Source organism: Nilaparvata lugens, chromosome X (genome assembly GCF_014356525.2).
Source record: "Nilaparvata lugens isolate BPH chromosome X, ASM1435652v1, whole genome shotgun sequence".
Taxonomy (NCBI): Eukaryota; Metazoa; Arthropoda; class Insecta; order Hemiptera; family Delphacidae; genus Nilaparvata; species Nilaparvata lugens.
In genome coordinates, this window is record NC_052518.1 from 70,172,452 (window position 1) to 70,196,135 (window position 23,684).

A 23,684-nucleotide genomic window follows, 5' to 3' on the forward strand; every position below is an offset into this window, starting at 1 on the left:
AAAAGAAAAACTGATTTACTTTTGACATTTTAAAAGAACCAAAATGAGTTTAGAAATAGAGCCAATATTACATTTTCTAAACCAAATTTTTATGAAAACATTTTGAGAGACTAGTTTCTGTTGTTGCACCATTTCTCTTGAGTTGTTACTCATCTCAAGTAACTGGTTTGTTATTTTATTCGAAATTGACTATATCATTTTTTATAATGAAATCAGTGCTGTAGACTATTTTAAATTATTATCATTTATTTCCAATGACCAGGCATTCCTGGATAGATCGATCGCGTCTTCAGTTATAGGATGGTCATAGTTGACTAGACCCAACTATAGGCCCGCCACAAAGTAGACCCACGCTAATCCATGAAAAGCAGCCCACGCCGTGGGATGTTTTGTAAACCATTGCTAAGCTTCTCCAGACATCTGTGTAATACATGCAATGAGTAATCCACTTGTCAGCTGATTGATTATAAATAATTCTATATAGCAATGGTTCACAAAACATCCCACGACGTGGGTTGCTTTTCGTGGATTAGCGTGGGTCTACTTTGCGGCGGGCCATATGAGCGTATAATAGAGGTAGGTACTGTAAGATATAGGCCATACGAAAAACCAGACATGGTGTATTTCAAATCGAAAATTGGTAGATTGTTTGTTTTTTTTTTATTAAATTCCAATTTTACAAAGATCAACATCAACATTTTCAGGTGCTCTTAGAAGTTATAGGAAGGAGAATTAATCAGCCTGCAAATATAAAAATACCTCTTGAGGAGAAAATACTTTTTACAGTTTGGATGTTGAGCAAACCAGAGACATTCTTAGCTGCTGATGACAGATATAATTTTTCTCAAAGTACTGCTCATAGAACATTCTATGAGATAGTGGATGTCATTACAGCTTCAGTAGATGAACATGGTCGACACTCTTGCAGCAACAAAAGTCATCTGATGTAATTAATAATAGCCTTTACTAACTTCATAACTTGTGCTCGCCACATAAGAACTTCCTTTAATACAAGATATCACCGGGTTGCACAATGGTTTGTTAACTTTTAATCCCAAGCAAATTTCACTTTTGTTGCATCAGTAGTCCACACATGACCCTCTGTGGTGACTTCTGTAACATAAAGAAAACAATGATATTAAAACATCATTAAGTAGTGAACATGATTGACTTCCATAAGGTAGGTCTACTAAGCATTGCCGTGCTACCAATTTTTCCTTAAACGGTTGGAATAGCATTTAACACCTATCAACCTAAGGATAGTTGTCGGCTCCAATGAAATAGATTCTTGATAAACTGTGAATGGATCTATTGCCTATGAATGAGAAATCCAGTTTTCAGAGCAAATTAACTTATAATCTTCGGATGAATTTACACAAATACACAAAGAAAAAATTTACATTGACCCTAATGAAAATTGTTGAAATTTAAATTTGAGAACAGTAACAATTTTTTCTAGAAAAACAATACATGTCACCCTATAATTGAAAATTATTATAAAAATCCATCAATAGCATTTGTTATATGTTTCCAAACAATATCTCAAAATATAGAATATCAATATTACTTTTGATTTAGCTTTATAATTTAAAGAAAAATATCTCAACAGAAAGTTTAATATGTAAAGAATAGTTTTTTGAAATTGCACATAAATTTAATAGATAGAAAATTTAATTTTTATTGCATAAAAAAAAAATTTAGTATGTTGAATGAAAAATTTATTATTATTATTATTATTTTATTCTTTTTTTTTCTAAATGAATTGATGAATTGTTACATTTAATTTTCACATAAAATTTCAATAAATCAAAAAATGTTCATTTCTTTCACTATTGACGCGGTTGATTTTATTGATGCACATTTTGGAAAACAGTCCGTTAAGGCACTCAGTATGATTTTCAGTTAAGTGTGACTCCAATGTGATGACGTTAAGTGTTGGGCTGATCTGGATGCACGTAGTGTTGGGCTGATACTTGTAGTCGACTGATGCATATCAAACTCGATACAGGTGACATCTCAGTTAGCATTGCCTCATGCTTGTAGTAGACGGCTGCATACCAAACTCGATACAGGTGACATCTCAGTTAGCATTGCTTCATGTTTGTAGTAGACGGCTGCATTCCAAACTCGATACAGAGTCACGTAAATTTTGTATCATATTTGTAATTATACAATGTACATTTCAGGCTTGAAATGACAATGTAATTCGTTTTTTGGAAAAGAGATAGACGCTGCATACAGGATTAATTTAGGTGAGGATTAATTTAGGTAAGGTTTGGTTTTTTGATATTTTCAGCTTTCAAGGTTTAGAGTTGTGCATACAGGAATAATTTAGGAGAGGATTTTTTGAATCAATTCTTTCATGATACTGTGACTGTTCTTCTGAATTCAAAGTTGTGAATGTGAACATGGATGGCAATTACCTCCAGGTAATGCAGTAGTGTTGAAGTTTGAGATACAGAGTCAGCAATAAGCATTGGCATTGCTATTGGCGTATGCTTTGGTGTCGGCTTTGGCATCGGCTTTGATATTGGCATTGGCGCAGGCATTGGCATTGGCGCAGGCATTGGCATTAGCATTGGCGCAGATTTTGGCATTGGCGTAGCTATTGGCATTGGCGCAGGCATTGACATCAGCACAGGCATCGGCGTTGATTTTGGTGTTGGCATCAGCATTGGCGCAGGCATTGGCGTAGCTATTGGCATTGGTGCAGCATTGATATCAGCACAGGCATCAGCGTAGATTTTGGCATTTTGGCGTAGTTATTAGTGTTGATATTGTTGTAGGTATTAGTGTAGGCATCAGCATTGGCACAGATTTTGGCTTCGGCGCAGGCATTGGCATAGATATTGGCGTAGTTATTGGTGTAGGCCGCAGCGTAGATTTAGGCGTAGTTATTGGTGTTGATATTGGCGTAGTTATTAGTGTAGGCCGCAGCGTAGATTTTGGCGTAGATATTGGCGTAGTTATGTCACACTAGTTCGAAAATCACCCAAATGTTCTTAACACTCTTCATGGCGTTCACTTGTTGCTGATTTCGAGATTCACATGATAACTATTTCAATGTTAATGTCTGTGCTGTACCTGTTATCTTAAAATGCTTATAAACTAAGAAGAAAAACTTGATTAGGCTATCAATACAATCTAATACACATGAAAATTATTTTTAAATATTTATGAAATTGAAATTTGTTAACATCTTATTATACAGTCAGCAATACATAAATTGTGAAATATGGACATATCAATGATAAATTTAAAAAAAATTCATTTTCATCTATTCACTGTTCAAATATCAAAATTTAATCCATTCTTCAAAATAGAAATAGAATTTCATAACACCCTGTATCATTATCAAAATTGTAAAAAACATCAGATCATCACAACAAAAATTGATTTCAATACATATTTCAATAATTTCAGACAATTGGTCTTCTATTCACAATCATTTCATAATATATCTGCATTTCATTATCATTTAATATAACATTTCATTTATAGCATGTTCATTTCACATTTATGATTTATCATTCAGGGTTTCAAAATTATTTAGTTTTAATTTTGTTCAAAAATTGTATAAAAAGCAAATTATTTAATATTGTTAATCATCGTTTGTTGGATACTATAGTTTATTTCGACTCTTCAATGTTCTAAACACAAACTACATTTCATGACAAAACTTTACTATCAATCATTAAACAAGAAATCATTCAAAACATCAATAATATTTTGCTTCAAAGGCAAACAATATTCATAATTAATCATCATTTTGCATCTATGGCAATCAACATTATTAATCATTACTTTGCATCTATGGCAATCAACATTAGTAATCAACACAAAAATATTATCTCATTACTGCCTCTCTAAGTCATAACCTCTGTTATTCCTTCTTTAGGCAATAATGGGTTTCCATCTCAAAAAACAATCACATACCAGCAAAATTCTAATCAACAAACCCCACTAAAAATTCTACATTCACTCCAGCATCCATTTCAAACGGTAATCAATCATATCAAAATTTATAGAACAAACAAATTTAAAAATTTTGAAAAAAATATCAATCACAAAAAACTTATTTCAATTAATAATATAACAAAACGTTTTAAATTGAACCATTTATTTTTTTAAAATAATTTAAAATTTAAAGACTGTATAATAAGTACAAACATTTCAAGATTATAATACAAAGACGATCAAGATGAAATATGGGTAAATAAGTTCCCTAAAAAATACAAACAAGAGAAAAAGAAAACTGGGTAAATAAATTCCCTAAAACAATATACACAAAATTGATACACTTCACATAAGTGATACATGATGAAAAAATATGTCACAAGCACACAATTCTTTACACTACAGTGGATAGATTTTGGAAAAGTTAAGTTTTATCAACAATTTAAAGATTAGGAAAATAAGCTACTATTTCAACTTCTAATATTGGTTAAGATATGCATCATAGAAGAAATTTACTGAATATTACACAAAGACAGGAAAGAATTGAGATTTGAAAGATTAAGGGCCAAGAAAAATAGGCTACAGGAAAGAAAAAAGACACAATTATGGACTCTTACCATACACTGTGTAGCGATTATGCTATTCTGAATCCCGGCATAACACAGGATTCCTAATCATTGTGTGTTGGGGAATACCCTTTCATCATGTGATTCATTGTCATCATCTTGTAAATAAGCAACTTGAAACAACCTTTAAATACTAACACATCAATGGTGACTTTGCGTTTTGTTTTCTTCAAGAACATAGTTTTATTCATGGGTTCATTTGTTTCAACAAAGCTGTTTTGCCTACAAAAGTTAGTCATGTTCACTTGAGAATGCATTGCATACACCTTTTCAATTCTCAGTTGAAAGTTGAACTCATCAACTTGACTCAAAGCAACATTCATTTTGTTTACATTGTTCCTAACCTCCACAGAAACCTGTCTCATGTAATCATTCACTTTGTTCATAGTTTTCCTAACCTTCAATGTAGCAATATTACTTTCATGATAGTTGACTTTCAGTGAAGACAACTCCCTACCTACTTCTTTACTCAATTCTACTGTCTCACTATGGTTGACTTTTTCAACAACAGTAACTAGGCCTACATTGTCAGAAACTTGAATGAGTTGATCTTGTAACTTAACACTACTATCATCCTGCTTCAATTTGTTTTCATTTTCATGACTATCTTTCAATGTTTCATGTGCATCTTTCAATAGAAGGTTTATACTAACCTGCTCTAGTCTAATGCTAGTACATTCTTGCTTCATATCATCAAACCTAGCATTTTGATTTTTAAACATTTGGTCTAACTTAGCATTTTGCTTATCAAATTTAGCATTTAACTCATCAAATCTTTGTGTTAGGAATGCTATAAGATTTATATCATTTTTAGCTCCTACCATACTTGTTTCATTTGATATTTCTACTACTTTCTCATGGATTGTTACATTTGAAACGTTTTCACTTACAGCTACACTATCGTTTGAGTCATTGTTTAAGGTTAGGTCTAAATCTTGTGATTCTTCATCTAAGTTTTGAATGTTTTCACTGGATAAAACTTCATTATTTTTATTGCTCTCCATCTTGCTACTGCGTAAAAAATATTTACTCATTAGAACCTGAACTTTCTCGAACCGATTTCCCACTCAGCAGAATCTCCCATTCACAATCTATCAAGATATCTATCCTACCAATAATTTTTTATAACCAGGGATCTATTTTGTAGTTTGAGTCCCACACCAGGGCGTACCATTTGCCGTGCTACCAATTTTTCCTTAAACGGTTGGAATAGCATTTAACACCTATCAACCTAAGGATAGTTGTCGGCTCCAATGAAATAGATTCTTGATAAACTGTGAATGGATCTATTGCCTATGAATGAGAAATCCAGTTTTCAGAGCAAATTAACTTATAATCTTCAGATGAATTTACACAAATACACAAAGAAAAAATATATCTTAAGCCTAATTATTTCAGAGTTATTACGAACTAAAATACTTATCTAGTTTACAGTTGAAACACAGTGGCTATTGGCTTGAAAATACAAACAGCTATTTAATAACAAACTAGTACACAATAAACTTGTATAAAACTCAATTTAAAACATTAATAAATTCACTTAAACAGACAATAAGTCAGAGCACAAAATTACACACATAACAGCCAGCCATGTTTTCAGAAGAAGAAGAAAAGGAAAAAACCTAAGTTGCAAGTCACGAAGCCAACGCCTCTAACATTACAGACACGTCACCAAAATATTATAACTTACAAGTTTAGAATTCACATTCTACATCTGTTCTCAATAAAACTTTATTTTGAAACTGTTATTTTAAATTTTTATACCTATTCTATTTAAATAAACTATTTATCTAGTAATTTGTTAACCCTGCCTCGGTGACACCATGGAACAATGCAACAAACATTTACGATAATAAATTCTCCGTCAAAAAGTTTGTCCGTCTATTGATGACTCTGATATTTACTATAAAGTTCCATAGATCTCGAATTGAAGATTCGATTCAAATGTGAGAAGAAAAATGTAATATTACAGCATTATGTTATAATTACTAGTAGTGCAGTCTATATAAAGTGGTTCTTGCAAAATATATTGTAGTTCTTAATTTTCAATATGATATATAAATCACTCTCAAACAGGCTGTATCAGTGCCACTTTTTGAAGTTGTTTTTTGAAGGAAACTTCAAGCTTGGCTACAAAATCTTACAGAAGCTTGATTAAATTACACCGGAAGAGTTATAATCATGAACATATAACATAGAAGAAACGCGTGTATAGTGAAGTCATGTTATATTGGCAGTAGAGTAATATAGAAGAACAACGTTGCCGATTCTCTGCCTAGTCACTGCCTTTTATAGAGGATAGCTGATACCAGTATATCTTATGTAATATCAATTGTTCATTCTTCTTTAGAACAATCAATTTATTGTACTCATCAAGTGAATTTACTTTTCAATAAATAATACACTTGCATAATTAGATTGAAAATTTTGTTAATAATTAACAATTATTGAACATATATCTACATTGTAAAAAATCTGGCAAAAGGATAGCAACACCAATGTTAATCAAATACTGGCATTCAATCAGAAACTGACTATCCTATGGAAAAAGTAAGTTACACTTAATCACATAGCCTATATGTAGGCATATAGACTATCTCGGTAAATGAACAAAAGTGGTGGAAGTACAATAACTTAGTTTTAGAAGAAAGTGTGAATTTGTCAATTTAAACTGTGGTGGATGGAAGCTCTGAAACACTTGATGCTGAAACTGTTAATGTGATCCATACTAAATGATCCAATAATATTGATGACCCTGCATCCTGGATTGGCTTGTACAGCAACAGTAGAAGCCATTCTAGGATCATATCATTATGCTGATTATTTGAATTTGGGCTGTATTCAGTTACTGTAATTCTCTATTTTTAACCAACTCATTTTTTCTATTGATTGAGTTGCCCATTCAGGTTCTTGTGTATTATTGCCACCACAGCTACAGATTATCAATTATTATCCTTCATCATCAATATTAAAAACTTTACTGGATTTTGTTGATTGATAGTAAGTAGTAAATAATGTTAAATGGTAACTTAATCAAAACGTAAATGGTTAAATGTTGATAATGTTGAGATAATAGATAAACTAATTGCGGTGGCGTTAGTACCCATGGTACTTGTGCATTAATGCCACCGCAGCTACAGATTGTCAATTATTTTTTAGTACATCATCAATTGAAAACTATATACTGTATTTTTTCAAGTAAGTTGCATTTTTGGGGTTCACATAAATTAACTTGATTCAATCTTATTTATTCAGGTACATTTTGAAGATCGTCAATGGGAGTCACAGCGAGCAGATGAGTGGAAAAGCCCAATGCTGTTCCAACCATATTTAATGTTCCCAACCAACCAAAACTGTTGGCGCCAAAACGACAATCTCACTACAAGGTAAATCATTGATTAACATTTCGCCCATTAAAATTATGAATGGAAATCTAACATTGTATTGCAATGCAATAGCTGACTTATCATTATTTCAAGTAAATTTTAAAATTACTATTAATCTCTTTGAGGTTGATGGCCATTACACATATCAAAAACTATTTGATTCTCAATAAAATATCTCAAAGTGAACGTTGTTAATTGTAGGCCTATAATCCATGTAAATCCAGTATTCATTTGTCTTCATTCATTCATGTTAAAAAATGTAATCAGTATAATAGCAGCCAACTCACAATTGTTAGGTGTTACAAATAGCTTAGGTTTGTTAGGAGTGTCACACAGCATAGAGTCTCATCTCTCCATGCTCTCTTCTACTATCATACTATTAGGTGTTATTTTAACTTGTGTACATAGAATACAGAGTACCTATGTTTCTGATTTATTGTAAGTCGAAGCTCCAATTTTTTTATAAATCTACTTTGTACTTGGTTTAATTATTAACTACAGATGAGTGACACAATTTTTTTATGGTTTCATCATCAAAATAATATCCCAAATCGATTGCAACCAGAAATTTGTCGCCAACTAACTGGGAGGTAAAGTAAAGTTTTGCCCCAAAATGTTCAACTTTAAGTCAGTAGGTACTACTGATCATCAGATACTACTGAATTTTATCATTTATCTAGCAACTTAAGTTTAAAGGTTTTCTATCGATAAAGTGTATCATCATTGTCTCCTTTTGAATAACTTATTCCTTTACTATTTTTATGGCAAGTTTTTTGAATTGTGAGTATATAGAGGAAGGGGGTTTTTCACAAACATTATTGAAAATCTGGGAACCTGAATCCATTAATTTGAAATAGGCATTCAAACTTTTCCATTTGCATTCATGAACATTGATTATTTCCTTTTATTTTTCAGGTTATGGAAACTAGTGGAATTGTTGAATCTTCGAATATTACAGGAAACTGGAAAATCTGATGTAGAGGATGGAGTTGCACATCTTCATGAGGTTAGTAATAAATCGAATTCCTATCATTTGACTGAATTTATTGTCTGACACACAACTATTTCTTAATAGCTGTGCAGCTACAGGAACAAGGTGGCACAAATCCTATAAAATTATAGAATGAACAATTATTGAGCTTCATGTGACCCAATAATTTATATCATTCTGATTCTCTGAGACTGCAATAGAAAAACTGCATTGAAAAATTGAATAATCACTTGAATAAATATTTTTTAAATTTGAGACATTTGGGGTTGAATATTGAGAAATATAAGCCAAAAACGGCCATCTTGGGTCCAATTCATACAGGTCGGGCATGCAGCTTGGCGGAGATCTCGTGCATGCACAGCTTATAGGATCCCAAAAACATTCAGCCAATCAGACACCAAACTGATGTCTCTGCCACGCTGCACCCCTGACCAGTATGAATTGGGCCTTAACCTTGAAACTGATATATGAAAATAAGCCCCGTTTATTCCAATGTGGCAATCATCAAATCAATCTTTTTGAGAAATATCTTTAATAATTTGAGATAAACTATATATAATAATAATAATAATAATAATAATAATAATAATAATAATATCGAGTGACATGGCAGGCTCAGATCTGGTGTCAGAGTTTTCAGGGTCTCTGACATGACCTAACGATTGCTTTTTAGGCAGCCGGGACCGACGACTTAACGTGTCCATCTGAAACATGGGAGTGGTCCGAGATAAATATCTTGCCGGGGCTGGGATTTGAACCCGGGCCTCTGAATTATAAAGCCAGCATCTGATCCACTCGACAACGGCCACTCCCGATGAACTATATTAAATAGAAGCAATTATTTTCATTAATACAATTGATAATTTGTTCAATACAATGTTGGGTCCTTGGATACTTTTTATAGTATTAAAATTAATTAACCAAGATAATACATAATTTGGTACAGTATTCATATGGAGTATAACAACTATAATACTTGAATATTTATACTGTATATTTCAAAAATTCATATTTCTGTATATTTTACCTAAAATTCAAACCTGTATATTTTGTTACCTATACACGAATCGAGTAAATAATTTAATCTCTCTCTGTCACACACACCTTGAATAATTCACCATTAGGTGAATTATTCATCACCGTAACTCCACAGATCACAACATCTACATCTTATTGATGTGTTTAGTGAATTTTTTGAACTAGTGTTTTTAAATAGTGAAGGGAGCAGAACTGTCAAGGCATACAGGATGCACTCGAATCAAGAGACTTTTTCATTATCTCTATTCTTACTAATAATTACATCTCTTACCAAAAGTATTTCCATAATTAATAATTATTTTCGAAATGCTGTAAGCAAGATCTGCCTTCACCGAGAAGATCTTTACCCTAATTTATGTAAGGGTGGGAAAATGAAAAACAAGAAATGATCGTACTGGTTTTGATAATGAAAACAAAACAATAAATTATTAGTACAAAATTGGAATTATAATTAGAAATTATTAAATAACAATAAACAGATGAATATTTCAAGGGCTACTCGCTTGGCTGCTAGTGAAGATTAAATTTGTTGTGGTTATGGAAAATTTAAAACAATGACTCAGTAGTCACCTACCTTTATGATAATGAAAATGGCTTCCCAATTTGGCATCCACTGGTTCAAACGCGACGTTAATTATTAATTAAAAATCAAAAAAACTGATCTAATGAAGTGGGTTCAGATCCCTTCTTATTCAATAATACAATTCTCTTTAAACTGCCCGAACTGTGACAGGAAAACGGTATTATAAAACAAGAACAAAATCTATCCCCTTCACCAGAACAGCCGGACTTTTACTCACAGTCCTAACGAACGAGCTCACACACACACAAAAGTAAAATTTTGGGTATTAATATATAACTCAGTCAATGCCAAACATGAAGCCATTTCAAATACATATTTTTATCAGTCGCACAAGCGAGCACGATTGTTATCAAAAACAAAAGAGAAGCTACAATAATTTTGATAACAAATGAAATAAACAATCTTTCTGTCGATGACAAAAACTGTTCAAAGACAAAAACATTGTTCATTAAACTTTCGTAAATTAAAACTCTAAAATCCTGATCAATATGAGATAAATATATGATTCATATATATGTCCCATATGACCAGGTGACAATGCTGAATTACAAATAAAATGGATGATTAACATACGTTATAGATATAGATGTAATCTATAGGTATAGATAGAAATCTCTTCTATATTAGGTGTACATAATGATATCTTCTACTATTGCCACAGCTCGAACAATAAAAGCTAATGTGTGAGGAGTTATTGATGGAACAGAGAGGTGGGGTAGTCTATTCATATGCTTATAAAGGGGCTGTGTTTCATTTAACGTTATCTTAGACATTCATCACTAAAATATTACAGTACTCAATTTACTACTTTTATCGTTATTGCAACTCCCAATAGTTAATTATACTTCTAATACTATATAATATTTTTTAAACTTCACCGTTCAATCCTATTTAAAACTCATCTAAAATAATCTAGCTCTTTCTCAAGCGTCTCCTCTACTTCTTATTTTTCTTTCTCATTTCTTGATTTCTGCAATGATGATTATTATTCTTTTCTATTCTTCTTCGTCTTCTTCTTCTCCTTCTCTTTCTTTTTTCTTTTCTTCTTCTTCTTCTTTCCTTGATCAATTCAAGATCACAATACGATGTTCTATTTCTTATTCTATAGTTCAGTTTCATAACTTCTTCTCAATTGTGCACATTCCTTCTTTCTCTTCTCTTCTTCCCCATTATTATCATTATTTTCCCTGTGATTTTTCCACTAGCTATCCAGCATGTTCAAATGTTTATTTCTCTTTCTATCTCTATTATTTCTCTTTCTACCTTTTCTCTTTCTATCTGATTACTTTCCACTAATATCCATATTTGATATTCGGTTCTTTCTCACATTAAATCATACTATTCCTCTTCCATTTTATGCAAATATTATTCATTATCAGTTGTATTATGTATCTTTTCTCAATTGATAACTTTCTTCAAAGATCTTTCGTTTTTCTGCTGGCTTTTTCTTCTCTTTTGCAGCTTTTAATGAATCCCTTTTCGCTTTATCTCCACCTTGAACACGATCTTCCACTACTGGATTCAATCTCTCTCTATCTCAAATTGGACTCGATTTTCCACCACTGGATTTCATCTCTCTCTGTCACCACTTGGACTCGATCTTTCCACTACTGGATTCCTACTCGCACAATCTTCACTTCGACTCAATCTTCCACTACTGGATACCTTCTCGCTCTACCTCCACTCGGACTCGATTTTTCCACTACTGGATACCTTCTCGCTCTACCTCCACTCGGACTCGATTCTTCCACTACTGGATACATACTCGCTCTATCTCAACTTGGACTAGATCTCCCACTACCAGCTCTTCCTCAATCTTCATCTTATTCACCATTAGGTGAATTATTCATCACCGTAACTCCACAGATCACAACATCTACATCTTATTGATGTGTTTAGTGAATTTTTTGAACTAGTGTTCTTAAATAGTGAAGGGAGCCGAACTGTCAAGGCATACAGGATGCACTCGAATCAAGAGACTTTTTCATTTAGGTTAAGTTTTATCAGTTTCATCCCCATTTTCCCCGTCATGTGTCGTTCTGAGGTCGGTTCACGATTGGTCTGCTGCTTCCATGATGCCTCTCACTGACACGTCAGCTTGCTCAAGTAGGTATGATTATTTCAATAATAGTACTAATGACGCAGGTATGTTTCTAGCAAATAAGCTCCACTCTTCCAAAAAACTTTTCAAGGCTGCTCACCTTAACGTCCAATCCCTCAGCTGCCACATTGATGAACTCAGAGCAATCTTCCGTTTTCAGGACTTCAATATAATTGGAATTTCCGAATCATTTTTGAAGCCTAGTATTCCATCAAATTTTGTTGCATTACCTGGATATAATCTTTTCCGAAATGATAGATTAAATGAAGCTTGTGGGGGTGTAGCAATTTATGTGAAAGATGGTATCAAAACAAAAGTTTTAATCACATCTTAACAAGAGTATTGTTCCAGACCAGAGTTTATGCTACTTGAATTATCCTTATCTAGTACTGATAAATTACTCGTTGGTATCTGTTATCGCCCACCAAAAATAGGTCATTTTACAGATTTCGAAAGTGCCTTGCTTTCTCTTATGCCTTGTTATAGCCGTATACTGGTTATGGGGGATATGAACACCGACTTGAACATGACAAATCGTAACTTTGACTACTTTCAACTGACTACTATTTTCCAATGCCTAAACATGACTATTTTACCTCTCGATCCAACTCATCATACTAATGTATCTGACACACTCATTGACCTTCTCATTGTTAGTGATCCTAACGAGGTTGTTCAAGCAGGCCAAATCCCAGTCCCAGCTATTTCTGGACATGATTTGATCTACTGTGTACTCTCCCATAAGATACCTAAGCCAGAACAGAAAATTATCACTTATAGAGACTTCAAAAACTTTGATGAAGCCGCCTTCCTGACTGATGTGGCTCAGACTCCATGGCATCAAATTGAAGCGTAACCCTCAGTTGATGACATGGTCAAGACTTTCGAGAATTGGACTTTGACTTTGTATGACAAACATGCACCTTATGTGACAAGGAGGATTAATAGAAAACGACGAGTACCGTGGATGACTGAAGACATACTTAACCCTTAAACGCCCCGTGTTACCATATGGTAACAGGCAACATGCACACATTGGGATATTTTTCTAATTTTGTAGAATTGCTGTGGTAACACTGTGATCATTCGTAATGGAAGGGGGAGATTGTAGAAACGAGTTCCAGTCACTAGGCGGCCATTTTCTTTGTTCAGTGTTGATCTATGGACGTTTGAAAATCTTCATTGAGGTTATGTCTGACATGCACAGGTAAGTTCATTTATATCCTTCATTGTAATCAATATTATTGTTCTTATGTGATTGATTATTGCAAATAAAGGATCAAAGAAAGTGGAAAAAAATTCCTGGCTTGATTGCTCCAATTCTATCAATATTATAAGCATTTATATTTGGATGTTACCATATGGTAACACGGGGCGTTTACCATATCAATTCAATAACAAAGCAAAATCACTTACAACTGTTACAATATTATTTGTATCACAAATTTTGGATTATGTAATCAAAATATATGCTTTGTGTTTCAAGTTGTATATTATTATGGACATCTTATGAAATGGTTCTTACAAAATATATCCTTTATATGGGTAATAAGTAGGCATTTCCTATTATAGCTGAGTACCTCAATCAATGAATTCCAAATAGAAAATTGTCGAATTTCTTTTTATTTGATAAATGGGTTACTAATACCATGAAAAGTGATCTTTGTTTTTCTGGTTATGTTTCAGGCCTCTGACACTGGCAGAAATCATCGATGAGCTAGAGTCAGATGAATATCAAGGAGACGCAGTCAGCAGCATCTTCATTGAGCCACCAGATGCTGCTGGATTATCAGATGAGGACTCTGCAAATGAGGATGAAGGCGGGCTTATCGACAATCTTAGCAGCAGACAGCTGGCAGCTAATGCTGAGATTGTATTCACAAATGATGAGAGGGATGGATATGATGTGGACTCATCTCGCATGACCTCTGATCCTGCCAAGGATGACTCAGCATCATCATCTACTAGTAAACGAAAGAAAACACATAGTAGAAGAGAACCGAATTCTCTTCCATCTCGGGTGTGGACTAAAAACTCTGTTTTCTCTGTTCCTTTCAATCAAACTTTTCCGGAAAGTGATTTTTCAAAATACTCTGATTTTTCTCCTGTAGAGATTTTTGAACTTTTTTTTGATGCAGAACTTTTTCATATTATGTTTGAGGAAATAAAAAAATATGCTGCATTCAAGAATATTGCAGACCCAAATATCACCGTTGATGAACTGAAGTGTTTTCTAGGGATACTCACAATTTCGGGTTACAACTCCTTACCAGGTGTGAGATATTATTGGGAGTCAGCAGAGGATACAAGGAACCAGCTTATTTACAATTCTATGAGACGAAACCGATTTATTCAAATATTGAATCTCCTCCATTTTGCAGATAACAATAAAATCAACCCATCTGACAAACTATGGAAGCTGAGACCCTTCATTGAAAAGCTGCGTAGAGTCTTTAGAGACAATTTTGTTCCTGTGCAACAACTAGCTTATGATGAATCTATGATAGCATATTTTGGCCGGCATTCCTGCAAACAATTTATTAGAGGAAAACCGATACGGTTTGGATACAAAGTGTGGTGCTTGAATACTTTTAATGGCTATCTAGTGGACTTTGAAGTTTATCAAGGCAAGTCTGTTCATTCAGATGATGACTCATATGATAAGGACTTTGGAAAAGCTGCTGCGCCGATGGTGAGGATGCTAAATGAGTTGGGACCTAAAAAAGACCTTCCTTACCATTTATACTTCGATAATTTATTTACTGGTGTTGACCTATTGGTTCATTTGAGAGAAAATCATTATCAAGGAACTGGTACAATTCGAATGAACCGTGTACCCAAAGATTGCAGCATAATTTCCATGAAAGACATCAAGTCAAAGGAGAGAGGATTTTATGAATATAGTGTTAGTAATGATAATATACTCATTGCTCGTTGGCAGGATAATGCACCAGTAACGGTTGCATCTACTATACATGGAATCAATCCTATTGTCAATGTGAACAGATATTCAAAAAGAGAAAAGAAAACTGTTTTAGTCAAGCGCCCATATCTAATAAGTGAGTATAATAAGTTTATGGGTGGCACTGATCTGATGGATGAAAATATCAATCGCTACAGGGTCAGTGTCCGCAGCAAGAAATGGTGGTGGTCAATATTTTCCTGGTGTTTTGATGTATGCTATCAGAATGCTTGGCATCTCTATAATATGTCCCATCCGCAAAAAATGTCTCAGCTGGAATTCAAAAGGAATGTGGCATTGTTTTATTTGAAAACATTTGGAATTCAACCTCAAGTTGGTGGAAGAAGAAGCATGCGTCCACAAGCAGCACCTGCATTTGAGGATCTTCGGTATGATAGACTGGATCATTTCGTCATCCAGAATGAGGGTAATAAAAGAAGAAGATGTGCAGGACCCAATTGCACTGGAAGTGTTCGTACTGGATGTCAGAAGTGCAATGTAGGACTTTGCATTCCATGTTTTATGGAATATCACACAAAAAAATGACATTTCTTCTACAGTACTCATATAAAAAAATTGAATTTTTCACATATTTATACATATCAATAAACATATAATATCATTTACAAACATATTTTGATGTACATTGACAGAAATAAAGAGCATAATTAATTATTACTAATTTTTATCATTTGATATGGTATTCGCCCCGTGTTACCATATGGTAACGTGACATTTTTTCAAATATTTTATGAAATGAGTGGAAAAAAATTTTTTTTTTAATTTTCAGGTTGTTTTTAAGAGTAGTTTTATCGTCTAACATAGGAAAAAGTGAAAAAAAAAAAGATTTGAAAAAAACTTGGGCGTTTAAGGGTTAAGATGATGGGACGTAGAGACAAAGCACATAGAAAATTTAAAAAGACATTTGACTTGGACAGTTTGATAGAGTATGGGAGCCTTAGAAATAAAGTTAAACAGGAATTACGGAACTCAAATATTAGGTACTTGAATTCGTTTATGACAAACAATAGACAAGACTCTAAATCACTTTGGCAGGGGATAAAAGAATTCGGGCTTGGCAAACAGAAACCGATTCCAAAAATAGACTTACCATTGAACAAATATAAATGACCATTTCGTTTCACACTCTAACCAACGCGACAAAGTTGTCATTGCTAATCATATCGATGATCTTGAAGAGCAGGTTACAAACTTAGATTTACCAATTACTGATCAATTTCATTTCCATCCAAGCTCAGAAGAAGACACTTTCAGAGCAATTCAACGTATTCATAGTAATGCTATGAGTGTAGACAAAATTCCTATTAAATTTATCAAGAAGATGTTATTTGCTGTTTTACCAACCATTACATACATTTTCAACAAGTCACTCTAAGAAGGCATTTTCCCTGAAAACTGGAAGTTTGCTCTGGTTCGCCCTCTAAATAAAGTTCCATCACCCAATAAAGTTGAGGATTTTAGACCAATCAGTATTTTACCTGCATTGTCCAAAGTACTAGAAAGACTCATTTATGCTCAAGTTGTAAAATTTCTAGACAACAATAGTAAGCTTCATAGCTTTCAATCAGGCTTTAGAAAATTCCATTCAACTGAAACAGCGCTCTGCTCCGTGTCACTGATGATATAAGGTTAGCTATGGACCAAAGAAAATGCACCATCCTCACCCTATTTGATTTTTCTAAAGCATTTGATACTGTTGATCATACAGTCCTTCTGAATAATTGGCTATTCTTGGTTTCAGTCACAACTCGTTAGTTTGGTTTAAATCCTATCGCTTAGGTAGGAAACAATGTGTATCTGTCGGTGACAAAAAGTCTACTTGGAAAAACGTTATGCATGGAGTACCACAAGGTTCAATTTTAGGCCCTCTCCTCTTCACTTTGTATGCTAATGACCTTTCTTCCATTATCAAATTATCCAGTTTCCATACTTATGCAGACGACCTTCAAATCTATTTAAGCTGTCCCATAACAAAAATTAATGAAACAGTTGGAATAATGAATCAGGATATCAATTGAATAGTGGAATGGACAAAGAAAAATGGCCTTAAGCTTAATCCCATCAAAACACAACCCATTATAATTGGATATTCTCGTCTTATAAACAATATTGACCTTGAATCGATTCACAAAATTAGTGTAGATGGTAATGACATTCCTTACTGTAGCTCAGTTAAAAATTTAGGCATTATTATGAATAATACTCTTGACTGGTCAGAACAAGTGAACAAAACTTGTAAAAAGGTATTCTCAGCCATGCATGCTTGAAGAAAATGCACGATATCCTCCCTATAAACATTAAATTATTATTGGTTCAATCTCTCATCTTCCCACATTTAATGTATTGTAATTCTGTTCTTAACGATATGCAAGTCACTCTGAATGATAAACTACAGCGTTGCCAAAATTATTGTCTACGTTTCATCTACTCTCTTCAACGCCATGATCATATCACCCCAGCCCACATTGCTAGTTCAACATTGAAGCTTCCCAATCAAAGGCTTTTTCGAATAGTCAAGCTTGTTAGAGATATCTTGAAATACGGTAATCCGAACTATTTTAAAGATGATTTCAAATTTGTCTCTGAAGGTAGGAGGATAGATGCTTCACATACTAGAACCGGAGAAAGTACTTTAAGGATACCCAATCATCGAACTACTATTTTCACAAAATCCTTCTTAGTCAGTGCCTGTTGTGCATGGAATGCACTTCCTGTTTCTATCAGGTCCATCGAGAGCCGAGCGAGCTTCATCCTGACTTTAAAAAAACATCTTTTGGAACAAATGACTGAAACTGTCCGGCCCTGGAACAATCACATGACAACCATCCCCCACCCATCCCACAAATACAAACCTTTAAACCTGTTATAGAACGAATTGTATATATATATTATATAAACTCATGTTATTTCAATTATCCACTGCATACTGCTGTATATTACTGAAAGTTGATTACCCTGATCTATTTTCAGCCTACTTCATTCTATTAATCAATTATTTGATCTTATCTACCTATATAATTATTTTACTTTATCAATTTTCTGTTTTTTTTTTCTCTTAAATATTCATATTGATTAAAACTTTTACAATATTCCCATTAATAAATAAATCCTTAGTTTAAATAATGAAATTAACGTTTTGGTAGAGAGTTAGTGGGGAGGATATTTTTAATATTCTTTCCAAAGAATGAACATTGATATGTCCAAAGCTCCGCCAATTTATGTAGATGCATAACAATATAATTATTATCTATAGTTATTATATTACAAATTGCTTTTTCATATCATATACAGTTCAATAATTATTTTCTTAGTCTATATCATGTAAATTCATCTATAATTTTGCTGTATTGTAAGCTATTGTATATAAGTGTATAAGACAGTATATATTGTAATCTACATAAATAAAGTACTCAATCAATCAATCAATCAATCGAACACCCACAGTCAGACTATGACACTAAACATACTTGCTTACATTCTAATCAGACTGCAATAAAATAATTTGCTTACTGTAAGAGAGTCTTTGAACTTTTATTTAATTTATCATTTTACTCAGTATCTTATATTTTCAGTTTGAATAGAGTTCAAATAATATGTTTCAGGCTCAGGCTACAGAAGAACAGAAGAGAATTCTTCAGCTCGAAAATGAAGTCTCCTCACTGAAAGCACAGCTCAAGGAGAAAGAATCGATGATGGAGGTAATCCTGAATAAAGAGCAGATATATGCTTTGAAACGCACGCCAAACCAAGAATCCAAGACGCCAATTGCCAAGACTCCCTTGCAGATGGTGTAATTGAAACAGTTTTTCCCGAAAGTTCAAATCTGGACAGTGAGGATTTGAACAGTTTGAACAGAAAGAATCGTTTGTTTTTTTTATACGTGAGTTGTTTTTTATACAGTAGAATTTATTATAATTGTAAAGGGGTTATCCTTTCCTAAAAATTTTCCTTGAATTAGATTTGAAATTTCTTATACTCATTCATATTCCTATAAGTAGTAGTTCTCATATTACATCTTCTCGACTTCGGACTTTGCGGGAGTATGTGGACTTCACCTCGAGGACTTCGGGACATCGCGGGATTTCATGGACTCAATGACTCAAGCACTCAAGGACTTCGTGGGATTTCGCGGACTTCACGGGCTTCTTCGAGTTGACTTCAGCTTCAGCGCAAGGCGAGTTGTGAATTGTCACTACACTCTACGAGATCGATTTTCCTGAATATCTGGAGGATATTATGCAAGCAGAGACGTTTGGCTGTTAACACAAGCAGGGCCTGAATTTTCATCACGTAGTATGCTGTACACTACTCAACAACGGAGAGGACATCAGGCGCTAATCAGAGCTTCCGTATAACGAAGAACAAACTTTATCTTTTGTGGAAATCATAACAGATGAATTTCGATGCTGGGAGATTTCATTATTTTGGTGGCTCGATTGGATGGCAATTGGATGAATTATTAATATCCAGTGACTACTCAACCACCGTAGCCTATTACTGGTTGGACACACACATGCTACTACATGCGAGCTGAGCTGCGAGATATTTCTTCGACAGTTGAGAGACGGCTCGATTTCAACCAGAAATATGGATGCCTTACGATCGTCATCTTATCCAGTAGTGGGGTTTTGAGAGAGCTGCCTATCCAATAGAAATCGAGGGGTGTGGCCTCCTCCCTCCACCCCCCCAGCCCCAGTCGGCCATTTTGGCCCCGCCCCCAGCCAATAGGAATCAAGGGGCGTGGCCACGCCCCCCTCCACCCCCCCTGCCCTAGTCAGCCATTTTGGTCCCGCCCCCCTCCACCCCCCCTGCCCTAGTCAGCCATTTTGCTCCACCCCCCCAGCCCCAGTCGGCCATTTTGTCCCCGCCCCCAGCCAATAGGAAGCAAGGGGCGTGTTCAAAATGGGTCGTGCCCCCACCACCCCAACCAATAGGAAGAGGCCATTGTAGCAGGTGTCCATCTCCCCTACCCAGCATAGGTGTGTTCAAAATGGCGTCCCCCTTCCCTAGTGCCCCCACCACCCCAACCAATAGGAAGTGTAGCAGGTGTCCATCTCCCCAACGGTTCCCCAGCGGCGGCGGCCATCTTTGTTGTAGCAGGTGTTAACTGACATCTGCTGCCCCAGTTAACACCTGCTTAATTTGCATAAATATCTCCACATTTAAAATCTTTAAAATCTTTAAACTCTCAAACTACACTACTACTAATCTATTTCCCAGTCATATTTTTTTCTTTTTTTTCCTGCATCACTTGGTCGCCTATCACTGAACATTCTTTTCAAAAACAACTCTTGCACCTGATCAGAATTCAAATTATGTTGTACAGCTTCACTCATGTCAAAGATGTACCTCTTTTTTACATATTGTGCAATCAAATAGTATGAAAAGTTGAACAACTGTTCATTTAAATATTTCTGAAAATCTTCACCTTTCATAATCATCTGCATAATGTCATCTTTTAGCTTTTGGTGAGAAGCTGAATTTTTTTCATCAAGTTTCTTTTGCACCTCAGCCAACATAATATTGAATGTTGATTCTAGATTAACTACTTTCAAATTATAATCTTGCCTGTTAATAAAGTTAAGTTTATTTTGTGCAATTAGATTGTCTTTTAATTCTTTCAATTTAGTTTCTAGCAAATCTGTATCAACATGTTTTAAACAATTGTTTTTACTTTGTTGTTCACATAATGTCTTCAATTCGTCTGATTTCTGATCAAACAACGATCTACTAACATACTTTAGCTCAATATCATCACTAATTGATTTAGACAATGTTTTCAATTGTGAATCGAAATACTGTTTTTGTTGTGCTATCTCCTTCAATATATCAGACATTGAATGCAATTTACTTTCAAACACTTTTTTTGGTAATTAAATCAGACTGTAGTTTTTGGAATATACTAGTTGATATTGCAAGTAATTTGCTGTCTAAATATTTCCTATCTACTAAATCAGATGATTCAGTTTGCAATTTAGTGAATATATTTGTTGATATTTCAAGCAATTTACTGTCCAAGTATTCTTTGTTAACTAGCGGTGATGATTGATCAGTCTGTAGTTTTTGTATTATACTAGTTGAAACTTCCTTTAATTTACTATCCAAGTATTCTCTGTTAACTAGCGACGGCGACCACAATGGATCAGACTGTAGTTTAGTGAATATATTTGATGATATTTCAAGCAATTTACTGTCCAAGTATTCTCTGTTAACTAGCGGCGACAATGGATCAGACTGAAGTTTATTGAATATTTGATGATATTTCAAGCAATTTACTGTCCAAGTATTCTCTGTTAACTAGCGGTGACAATGGATCAGACTGAAGTTTATTGAATATATTTGATGATATTTCAAGCAATTTACTGTCCAAGTATTCTCTGTTAACTAGCGGTGACAATGGATCAGACTGAAGTTTATTGAATATATTTGATGATAATTCAAGTAGTTTACTGTCTAAATATTCTCTACTTGCTGCCACTAATGATGATGATGATGCTGCTGCTGCTGCTGCTGATTCACAACCACTGTTTAAAACTAATGGTGCTGTTGTATTAAACACATGATGTGTCCTACCAAATCGATCTATTGTACTACTCACTGCAGTGGTGGCGGCGCTACTGCCCGACATCTCTATTCTTGTCAAGTGTTAAACACATACTAACGACTAAAAGCAGCAACATTGCCACCTAATATAATACCACTTTCTTTCAGTTCTTCAATAATAGAAGCTATTTCAACTGAATGTGATCTATTTCCCGCCTGCTGTGATGAAAGCAGAATATCTAATCTGTCTATCAGTTCATTTGGATTATCCCAGTAGACATACTGTCGACTAGTAGATTCATTTCTTATAAAACCCATACCACTAACAGCCGCTGCATCATCAATCCTAGATCTTTTTCTTTTCCTACTACTACTCGATGGAAATAAAGATTGAATAATTTGTGATTTATAGCCTGTATTTCTCTTTACATAACCGCGTCTATCTAAATGAGCAGCGGTAAGCTGCAATATATTACGATATTTTCTTAAATCACGTTCTGTGTACAGTTTCTGGTCAGGCTGTTTTTTAAATAGAAGTTCACACAAACCAACTGTTAAACGATACTTATTATTATTGTCGATAATTAAATAACCATTGGCAATACTAATATCCTTTACACCCATATAGTATTCATTTACTTTACTATCATAACATATACCATAAGATATACAATTATTCATTTTTTCATTATGAAATTCACGTATATACTCATCAATAAAATCCACTGTTATTGTTGTTTTATTCAAAATATCACTTACATTAGATCTATTCAAACCCTCATCCACATCCATTTCCTTGCCCGTATCTTTCTCCTCCTCCTCCACCTCCTCCTCCTCCTCCTCCTCCTCCTCCTCCTCATCGTCCTCTGATTCTTCTTTAAGTCTGCTGCTGCTACTAGTGTGTGCATGTTGTACAAGTGTATCTTTCAATTGTTCTAGTGGATTGATAATTGGTTCTAATGATTTTTGTCTAATCGAATCATTTTCCCTAATCATACTAGTTAATGATCTATGTTTATTAATAATTGACTTACGCAAACCTTTTATCCTGTCAATTACTTTACTAGTATGACGATGATGATGATCACGTTGCACTAGTCTTTGCCGGCGCCCTCCTCTTTGTTTTTTTCTTTTTAATTTAATTTTACGCATATTGCTAGTAGTAGAACGATAATTAGTTCTTTCACCTACACTGGCTCAACAACAAATGATGAGAATTGACACATGTCAATTGGTGATGCTGCTATACACACTTGGATCAATATACTTACCAAGACAATTACGATATTTACCAGCATCTGGTTTACACTCAGTGAAAATTGAAATAAAACTATGATTTCCGCTTTGCCATACATGTGAACATAGATTTCTGAATGCAACAAATGTCATATCAGTTCCGACAAAATCCCTAAATATTAGTTTTAAATTGTGCATATCCATTTTAAAAATAATCAGCATATTTGCATTGTCTCTGAT

The 23,684-nt window shown here is 34.1% G+C and overlaps 1 protein-coding gene across 1 annotated transcript in view; it reads left to right on the plus strand.

Annotated features, from left to right (window-relative positions):
* Positions 1-20,268, plus strand: part of LOC120354417 — a 42,019-nt gene extending 21,751 nt beyond the window's left edge. The window contains exons 2-4 of the mRNA XM_039441534.1: positions 7,839-7,969; positions 8,885-8,975; positions 19,268-20,268. Coding sequence (XP_039297468.1) covers positions 7,896-7,969; positions 8,885-8,975; positions 19,268-19,459 — 357 coding nt within the window. The 5' untranslated portion in view covers positions 7,839-7,895 and the 3' untranslated portion in view covers positions 19,460-20,268. The remainder of the gene's footprint in view (positions 1-7,838; positions 7,970-8,884; positions 8,976-19,267) is intronic.
* Positions 20,269-23,684: the final 3,416 nt, after the last annotated feature.